General features: G+C 33.8%; 1 protein-coding gene across 3 annotated transcripts in view; it reads left to right on the top strand.

Annotated features, from left to right (window-relative positions):
- SWT1 (SWT1 RNA endoribonuclease homolog) overlaps positions 1-10,367 on the top strand; it is a 104,913-nt gene that overhangs the window by 17,737 nt on the left and 76,809 nt on the right. For all 3 annotated transcript variants that reach the window (XR_005725034.1, XM_040263801.1, XM_040263802.1), the window contains exons 6-9: positions 2,583-2,642; positions 3,933-4,062; positions 5,019-5,120; positions 5,521-5,709. Coding sequence is in view for 2 of the 3 variants with exons in the window: in XM_040263801.1 (XP_040119735.1) it covers positions 2,583-2,642; positions 3,933-4,062; positions 5,019-5,120; positions 5,521-5,709 (481 nt within the window). In the remaining variant the exon portion in view is untranslated. The remainder of the gene's footprint in view (positions 1-2,582; positions 2,643-3,932; positions 4,063-5,018; positions 5,121-5,520; positions 5,710-10,367) is intronic.

Below are 10,367 nucleotides of genomic sequence, written 5' to 3'. Positions count from 1 at the left end.
ACTGAAAGTCATTTAGACGCAGGAGGAGCAAGTAAATATTGTTCTTATCTTGAATATGTTATCGTTAACATTATTAGTGACAGTAGCTAATCATTTTAATATTATATTTGTTTTCCTCATAAATTCCTCAGTGGATAATTGTCTTCCTGAAATAATGAGTTTACAAAGAAGTAATTGTGTTTTTTTTGTATTCAGTGATCCTGTTATGCTTTCCTAGGAGAAAGTGACTTCTTTTTTTCCCTAGGCTTATAGTTCTTTGTTATCCTTTTCAGTTTGCATTCTCCCCTCACCATTGTGAACTAATATTCTAGAGATTTATTGTTTATAGGCCACTTTTATAAATGGTATCTCACTTAATTCTTATAAGTCTCTGGGGGTAGAAATTCATCAGTTTATCTAAATGTTATTATGTATTAAGCATTTAGAGTTTGAATAAGATGCTTTTACCCTCAAGAAGTTCCCAGAGAGGTAGATTAGTAAACAAATAGAATTTCAGATACAGTGAAGAAAATATTAGAGCCCTGGGAACTTGGCTGGTGTTAGAATAAATTTGGAAGTGAGTTAAGGAAGGGCTCATTAAGAGATTCTTAAGAGATTCTCTTAAGCTTGGAGATTCTTAAGCTTGGAGTTGAAAAATGTGTAGAGCAAAGAATAGAAGTGTTGTCCTGCCAGGGGAAATGATCAGTTGTGTAGTGGCCCAGAGTTGTGAAATTGCATGGCGCGAGCATACATGAGCACTACGTTGTTCATTTTGACTTGAGATGTGTTGAGAATCTATATGAGAGGAAGTTGGAGAGGAAGCCAGGGTCTAGGCAATGGATTCCTTTATCTCTTCTGGGAAAGACTGCTTTTTATCTTGTAGATAGGACAGAGCCACTGAATAATCAGGTTTTTAGTTTAGAATCACTCCAGCAAATAAAGCCATTTATACCATCATTGTTGTTACTCCCTTTTGTCATCTCCAGGGAAGGCTTTATCCCAATCCATGGACTTAATAAAACATGGAAGGGGGAAGGCAAAGTTAAATGCCCTCTAAGACTTTCTTTTATAATAAGGATTTGAAGTTGATAGAAAGTTTTTTGAAATCACTGAAAGTGACTTGTCAAAGAGACTGAAGGGTAGTAGTGACCCAAGTAAAAGAATGAAAAGACTTTGAATGTCAGAAGTTGCAGGAAGTTCTATAATGATCTCTAGCTTGGTTGGCACTCCTTAGCTGAAGAGAATCTAAAGTTCCAGTCAGATTTAAAGTCAGGTGGAGAAAGCATTAGAGTCCACGGTCATGGGAGAGTGCGGCTGTAATGGGCCTACGTGTGTGACGAGTGTGGTGGTGTATTGTGTGAAGATTGATACTGGAAAGTTAGGGTAGAAGCTCAATTCCCAAAGCAACATAGGATACACTTTCTTAAAGAGAGTCTGCAGTTTATATCCAGCTTCTTTTGAAATACATGTGTGTTTGATGTTATCTTGGCGAATTCTTAGAAGATGATTTGGTTCAGTAGAGGCTTAGTTAAGTTCCTTCTCACCTGTATGTAGGATTGGGTAAGTCTCAGCCACTCACCAAAAGTGCCAGGGAAGAACTGAAATTAGAGAGATCTTCAGTCTTTGCTGGGAGACAAAAAATAAAACACCCATACATTTTCAGTCTTTCCCTCCCTCAGCCACATAATAATCTTCAAGTTTCTTTTGTTGTTTTGACATGTCACTTTTAGAAATGGTTCATTTACTCGTGGATGAAAATTTCCCACCACCAAGGCCCAGTATTCTTTTTATCCTTGCCATGGTTATTTCTGTTTCTTAAGGTGGCATGTTTTGTTCTTAGAAGATGAGTATTTTTAGGGAGGCATGTATATGAATGAGTAAATCTTAAAGAATTTCTACTATGTTTCATGACTTGATAGAATGAGGCTTTTCTATTCTGGGGACAGTTTTTCATCTGGGGGCAATTTTGCCTCTTAGTGGGTATTTGGCAACTGATTTGATGGAGACTTTTTTTTTTTTCAGTTCATTGTTTTTCTTTCTATTGCATTTATTGAAGTATTCACCCCCAAACAGTATAGCTTACAGGAATGTAAACTGAAGTATAGATAATTTTCTCTTCAACTCCATTTACATCAAATTCTGTCTCTGTTATAACACTGAAATTGTTTCAGCAAAGGGATGGAGACATTTTTGATTGTCAGGGATGGGAGGGAGGGAGGTATCTAGTGGGTAAAGGGAAGAGATACTTCTAAACATCCTACAATGCTTGGAACAACCCCAAACACTTTGTGTTTTTCTATTTAAAGAAGACTTTAAAACCATGTTGATTGCTTTTTATTTGTGACAGTCAGTTATACTTTTGTGTCTTCTGGGTCAGTGCCCCTTGATAGAAGAAAGGTTTCTCACCTCTGCTCTAATGTTAGATTCTACTTTAATTTCTTTACATTATGATACATCAGGGAACTACTTCCCTGAAGTGAGAAGAGTATTAACCCCCAAAACAAAGAATCGTCTGATCCCGAATGTCAGTAGTTCCATAGCTGAAAAACCTTATTCTAGGTGTATGCTTCTTAATTAATTAATAAAATTACTTTTCATTTCAGAGTTTTGAAGCACCATGTTCTTCAGTGTCACTTGAAAGTATTCAAGATACAGATCAAGAGGTTACTGATATATTTGTTTACTTTGAATATTTTTAATGAAATTAAGACAGGGGATTCCTATTTTAACAAAAAAATAATGATGATAAAAACTGTTATAGTATGAAAATAACAGTGATGTCTCTACTTAATTCAGTAAATAAGTATTTATGAAGTCCTGAAAAATTCTTTGGAAAAGTATTTCCATTTATTCAATCACCTTTTGGCCTTTTTTTTCTAATAAGCTCTATTTTAATTTAATGTTATGTTTTTGCATGCTTATGCCTCAGCTTGCCAAAATACAGTATAATATTAATATTTTTGCCTCATTTTTCTAATTAGCAATAAGATGAAAGTGAAAACACATACATATTTATTTTTTACCTGTTGCTTCATTTCTCAGCTAGAATCTTCTGGTCAAACCTAATAGAAGTATTGCATGTAATTTTATGTTCTCTGCTTCTAAATTAAAATTAGATTCAGAGAATACTTTGGGTTTTTCTATTTAAAGGGAACTTTAAAACCATGTTGATTGCTTTTTATTTGTGACAGTCAGTTATATTTTTATGTGTTCTGGGTCAGTGCCCCTTGATAGAAGAAAGATTTCTCACCTCTTCTCTAAAATTAGGTTATACTTTAATTTCTTAATATTATAATACATCAGGGAACTACTTCCCTGAAATGAAAACAGTATAAAGATCTGGATTTCAGTTTTTCATAGTTAATTAAGAATCTTAGAAATTAGGAAGAGTGCTGATCATCCAGACAAAAACATATTTGGCTCCTAAAGTACTTTGAAGTGAGAATGGAAATGATAATTAACTTATTTTGGAGAATTAACTTATTATCTCTTATGTATTAGACCCTATGTGAGGTTTTTCATCTTATTTCACTTAATCCTTACAAAAAGTACCAAAAGGATACAAATATTTACCATTCCTATTGTGCAGATAAACTGAGACCCATGGTGTTTAAATGATTTGCCTAAGGTTGTAATAAGAATAAGAGAAGAGCCATTTTATTGTTTTTAAAGAGCTTTTTTTTTTTACTATGGTTGATTTGCAATGTTATGTTAGTTTCAGCTGTATAGCAAAGTTGATTCAGTTATAGATATACATATATCTTCTATTTCAAATTATTTTCCTTTAAACCTTGTATATGTTATAAATCTGTGGGTTTTTTTTACCATATTTTTGTAAAGTTTTTGCTTTCCACAGACTATCTCATATTAAGCGAATTAAGAATTAATTGCTTTCTTATTAATCTGAAGAGAAAATAATTAAAATATTGTTTTGCGGGTCTTTTGCAATTTAGATGCAGATAGTAGAAGAGCTTCATGCTGCTCGTGTGGGAAAAAGTATGGATTTACCTGAGGTTCCACCTTCAGGAGAGTTAATGAGTATGGAAATTGACGTGGTAGAACATGATATACATTCCTCTGCTGGTATGTATATGACTTTATGTATATGACTGTTTGCGATCTCCTGTGTTTTCTCAATGTTCAATTTTTATAATATTTAGGTGAAAGTGTTAAAATGTGCTCATTTGAAATAATAAAATATGGTATATTTCTTTCAGCTGTAGGAATCAGGTCTAAGATTTGTGTTATCATTTGCTTTATATATCTCACATTATTAGGCAATTAGAAATATTTTCTTTCTTTTTTTTGCCTAGGGACAGTAATCAGAATTATGAGTAATCTGTTAGTCTTGTTCTTAATCATAAATTTTAACAGTTTCAAGTTTGTTAAAGCACTGATCAGAAACACTGCAATTTTCTCAAAGGTATTCATGAATTTCTTACTTATATAGTAAAACTGTGATTATTCTTACTCCTGGGAGAAGAAAACCTGAGATTATTCTTACTGTTGTGATTATTCTTATTCCTCCAGAGTATGCTAGTATACAGTTTTGAATGGCATTTATAAAAATAGTAATGCTGCTACATTATATTCATGTTGCATTTTCCAATTTATTGTTTATCTGTGAATCAGTTCACCTGTTCCTAATATGACCCTAAGAAGAAATAATACTAGTATTATTAGTTTTCTTTCTTTTTATACATATTTATCTTTTCAGTGTTATTTCACAATATATTAAGATTAGCTTATCATTCCTACTGGATAACTACCAGTGATAGAGTACCGGGTTTGACAACATAATTACTGCTGTCATAAGTTAGTTTATGATTTAAAAATCTACCCATAAGTAATATGCAATATTCTACTGGTGGATAATTAAACACTGATTACTGTTCTTTCTCTTAAGAATTGGAGTAAATGTGTTTTTGTTCTTTAAAGGATTTCCTTAAGAATGCTGTCAGAGTTCTATGATAACAAAGTTTTATTTATTATACAAGTGTGTTACAAATGTCTGTTCTCACTTTGCTTTTTTTCCCTAGCAAATGCTGCTTCAGACAAAAAACTTCTAATTGTTATTGACACAAATATTCTAATGAATCATCTCAAATTTGTTAGACTTTTGAAGACAAGAGAAATCCCAGGTATTTATAAAACATACTGACTGATTCTGATTTTCTTATTTAACATTTTATATTAACAGTGATGTGAGTTTTTTACTCCCTGTAAACTTACTTTCATTTGGATATGTTGTTAAGCTCAAGTGCGCACAGCATAATCAGCTTAAGTAAAAAGGGGAATAAAAAAGAGCCTTTACTGGTTAATCTAGCTTCTAAACTTACTTTTCTTTGATCACCGGTTGTATTAGTATTTATTTTTGAAATGTTCTCTTGACACTTGTATCTGTTTTAAGTCCCTATTTTTATGTATTGTCTCTTTATTTAGATTGTGAATTTCTTTAAAACTTTTAATTCTCCTATGGCAGTTTGATTTAGTAGCTTAATACATATTTGTTGACTTATAAGAAATCTTTTTATTTTTTAGGCTTTGACAGACTTGTGTTAATAATTCCCTGGGTGGTTGTACAAGAGCTGGATCGTATGAAGGCAGGAAAATTACTGAAACATGCCCAGCACAAAGCTATACCTGCAGTTCATTTCATCAATGACAGTCTCAGAAATCAAGATAGAAAGCTATGGGGTCAGTCAATACAACTTGCATCTCAAAAACTTTGTAAGTATTGTCCTCTCAGGGTGTTTCCTGATTAAGATTTGTTTGGATGCTGACTCATTATTGCAGGGAAATGGTGCAAAACTTAAAATAATACTATAAGTATTGCATTATGAAATGGCAGGACACAGTGATGCTTTGAAGTGTTCTATTAGGCTTGTTTTGGACATCTTTGATAATTTATTTTCTGTTTCTCCTAGACCGTATTGGGAAGGTCTGTGATTTCATAGATAGTGGCTATATAGTTCTGTATGCATAGTTGTCTGTATTACAATACTTGAGTTCTTTTTTTAAAATACCTTGCTGAGTGATGAGGCCCGTAAGTGATCTGTGTTTCTAATCACCATCTGCATGCTCACATGATGCAGTTGTGTCTGGCTCCCTGCGACCCTGTGAACTGTAGCCTGCTGTGGGATTCTTCAGGCAAGAATACTGGAGTGAGCTGCCATGCCCTCCTCCAGGGGATCTTCCCGACCCAGGAATTGAACCTGTGTCTCCTGCCCTGCAGGTGGATTCGTTTAACTGCTGAGCTACCAGGGAAGCCCCTAGTCACCACTACATGCAGTTAATAAAATACAGAGATAGGTGTTGTTTTCCTCTGGTTTGTCAGAACCTATAATAAGGAGGTTTTTTTAATAATAGAGATCTGTAGATTTTCTCTTGATTTTTTCTATATTAGTTTTTTGGGTTTTTTTTTTCAGACATTTAAAAATTAGTCTTAGAACCAAAGTATGTTCTTCATGTTTTGTATAACTATTTGGTAAAAAAATCTTTGTAAAGCAACACAGTTGCCTCTGAAGAGTTTATATTTACATTTAAAGGATATATTTCATTCTTTAAAAATTTGTTCATTCCCAATTCAGAATTATTTGTATATGTAGATTTGTATTATTTTAAATATCATGAATTTATGTTGTTTGCTGTATCCATATTCACCGTAAGATATGAAAGAATTTATCCTAAGATGAGTCTAATTATGATATTAATCCTGAGAAGGCTTTCAGCACAGCTGTTTAGTCTTAAATCTATTTATTCCCTTTACAAATAATTATTAGCTCTTAATGTATTCCAGTACAATGCTTATGCATTTTGAGTAGGAACGTCATGTGACATTTAAGAGCTTTTAAAGGAAACCACTAAAAAAAAATGATTTATTAGAGTTAAGAAAATACTAAAATATTTTACCGTATTATATTAAATTGAATGTTTTAGGTTTTTGTTTTTTTTTTTACTTTCTATTATGAAAACCTTCAAATACAGAATTAGGTAGAATAATACAATGAATCCCTGTGTGCTTTTCACTCATTTTCAGTGATTCTCAACATTTTGGCGAGAATTTCTTTCATTCTGTCATTTCCTTTTCACCTTCTCTCCCAACTGCTAAAACTCCTGTAGTACTTTGGTATATAATGCTAACAGATAGGACTTTTAAAAAAAACAACCATCACACTATAACAAAACCTCTGTCTAAACCATCATTTCAATAAACCTCCAATCCTTAAGAAGAGGTGAGAACTTTTTTCACTCGTAAATTTTTTTCCTTGTTAGGTGATAAAAATTATATTTTAGTGTATAATTGTATAGATGATGATAGTAATAGACAACTCTGGTATGGCCGTTATTCTCCAGACCCTTTTCTAAGTACTTTACAGATAGTATCTCATTGAAAACTTACGGTACTTGTGGAACATATTCTTATTAGACCTATTCTGCTGATGAGGAAATTGAGACATAGAGATGTTAAGAACTTGTCCTGGATGGAATACCTATTCCTTCAATAGATTGACTTTGAGACTTATTTTAGAAAAACTAATAGATATTTTGGCCACATTTATTATTTATAGATACTTTGATATGTGTCTTTTGACTTTTGAATTTTTATGTGCTTTTTTTGATGCTTTTACTTCTTTAGTCTATGCTTTTAGGATTATTAAGGAGGATGAATCATAGTAGTAGTCTCACACTTCTCTGCTGCTTCAGTTCTGGGCCTTCCTGGAAAACCATACTTCCCTTTAATGCTTCAATTTGATATTATCTGGTCTTAATTTTGCTAAATTGTGCTTTTAGTTACAAGGTTGTAGATTAGTCTTTATAGATTATTTGTGTAATTGTCTTTGTCAGATAAATCCTTTATATATCATTGTTATCTGTCAAACTGATTGTTTGAAACATTGTTTATATAAAATCTAATGCACTTAATATATTTATTCTATTGATAATGATTTTATGATCTCCTTTAAAAATATCCTTAGTAATTTTTATCATAGTAAAATTATATTTTACATTCTAATGATGAAATGTATAAAAAATTTAATTCAGGATTTTTGAATAAAATTAAAATACTTGTTTGGAAAAAAGCAAGAACAAAACAGTCTTTAATTACACTTTACATCTGTCGAGCACATTTGCCACTAACTCTAATAATTGCTTATATAGATGTATTATTTTGTTTTATGTAATCATTGAGTATTATAAATGTATTTTTCTTAGACAGGAATTTTCCATTAAAAAAAGAAACATGCCACAAAGTGAATGAAAATAGTCTATGTTATTAATAGACTTAGTTGAACATAATTTTGGTGTTGTCCTTACTCTTTTCAAAATTGTACTTATTTGATGTAGTATGCATTACGATGAGGATAGGATTTGAAACCTGATTGACCTGAGTTTTTTGAGCTGACCTGGAGAAAATTAAAGGTGAGGAAACTGAGTAAATAAAATGGGGGGAAATGACCTCTGGCTGAAAATATGGTTCTGAAGATTGGTTGAGCTAATTGTATTAAATTGTTTTAATGCTTTAATGTTTAGAATAGGTGATAAGTCTTTTGTGTCCTCTTACATGAGAAAGTTATACAGATGGATTAGAAAAACTAAATTTCCCTAAATGGACAAAGATTATTAATAGGTAATTCACAAAAGAAGAAATACATCTAGTCAGCCTTTTTTGTTAATGGTAAATATTTTCCTGTTTGCTGTTTTAAATATTGTTAACTGCTTATCACGATGGTGTGATCACTCACCTAGAGCCAGACATCCTGGAATGTGAAGTCAAGTGGGCCTTAGAAAGCATCACTATGAACAAAGCTAGTGGAGGTGATGGAATTCCAGTTGAGCTCTTTCAAATCCTGAAAGATGATGCTGTGAAAGTGCTGCACTCAATATGCCAGCACATTTGGAAAACTCAGCAGTGGCCACAGGACTGGAAAAGGTCAGTTTTCATTCCAATCCCAAAGAAAGGCAATGCCAAAGAATGCTCAAACTACCACACAATTGCACTCATCTCACACACTAGTAAAGTAATGCTCAAAATTCTCCAAGCCAGGCTTCAGCAATACGTGAACCGTGAATTTCCAGATGTTAAAACTGGTTTTAGAAAAGGCAGAGGAACCAAAGACTAAATTGCCAACATCCGCTGGAGCATCGAAAAAGCAAGAGAGTTCCAGAAAAACATCTATTTCTGCTTTCTTGACTATGCCAAAGCCTTTGACTGTGAGGATCACAATAAACTGTGGAAAATTCTGAAAGAGATGGGAATACCAGACCACCTGACCTGCCTCTTGAGAAATCTGTATGCAGGTCAGGAAGCAACAATTAGAACTGGACATGGAACAACAGACTGGTTCCAAATAGTAAAAGAAGTACGTCAAGGCTGTATATTGTCACCCTGCTTGTTTAACTTCTATGCAGAGTACATTATGAGAATCGCTGGGCTGGAAGAGGCACAAGCTGGAATCAAGATTGCCGGGAGAAATATCAATAACCTCAGATATGCAGATGACACCACCCTTATGGCAGAAAGTGAAGAGGAACTAAAAAGCCACTTGATGAAAGTGAAAGAGGAGAGTGAAAAAGTTGGCTTAAAACTCAACATTCAGAAAACGAAGATCACGGCATCCGGTCCCATCACTTCATGGGAAATAGATGGGGAAACAGTGGAAACAGTGTCAGACTTTATTTTGGGGGGCTCCAAAATCACTGCAGATGGTGACTGTAGCCATGAAATTAAAAGACGCTTACTCCTTGGAAGGAAAGTTATGACCAACCTAGATAGTATATTTAAAAGCAGAGACATTACTTTGCCAACCATTACTTTGCCAACCAAGGTCTGTCTAGTCAAGGCTATGGTTTTTCCTGTGGTCATGTATGGATGTGAGAGTTGGACTGTGAAGAAAGCTGAGCGCCAAAGAATTGATGCTTTTGAACTGTGGTGTTGGAGAAGACTCTTGAGAGTCCCTTAGACTGCAAGGAGATCCAACCAGTCCATTCTGAAGTAGATCAGCCCTGGGATTTCTTTAGAGGGAATGATGCTGAAGCTGAAACTCCAGTACTTTGGCCACCTCAGGCAAAGAGTTGACTCATTGGAAAAGACTCTGATGCTGGGAGGGATTGGGGGCAGGAGAAGAAGGGGACGACAGAGGATGAGATGGTTGGATGGCATCACTGACTTGATGGACGTGAGTCTGAGTGAACTCCGGGAGTTGGTGATGGACAGGGAGGCCTGGCGTGCTGTGATTCATGGGGTCGCAAAGAGTCGGACACGACTGAGCGACTGAACTGAACTGAACTGAACTATGTGTAAAAATTTTTAGGATATATTTAATGCATTTTCCTTTTTTATTTTTATTGCTCCTAAGTTTAGAATGATACTTCTTTTTTTTTTT

This window comes from Oryx dammah, unplaced genomic scaffold (assembly GCF_014754425.2).
Source record: "Oryx dammah isolate SB20612 unplaced genomic scaffold, SCBI_Odam_1.1 HiC_scaffold_21, whole genome shotgun sequence".
NCBI classification, from domain to species: domain Eukaryota; kingdom Metazoa; phylum Chordata; class Mammalia; order Artiodactyla; family Bovidae; genus Oryx; species Oryx dammah.
The sequence above is the reverse complement of the archived record's forward strand: the minus strand, read 5'-3'. Positions and strand labels throughout refer to the sequence as shown.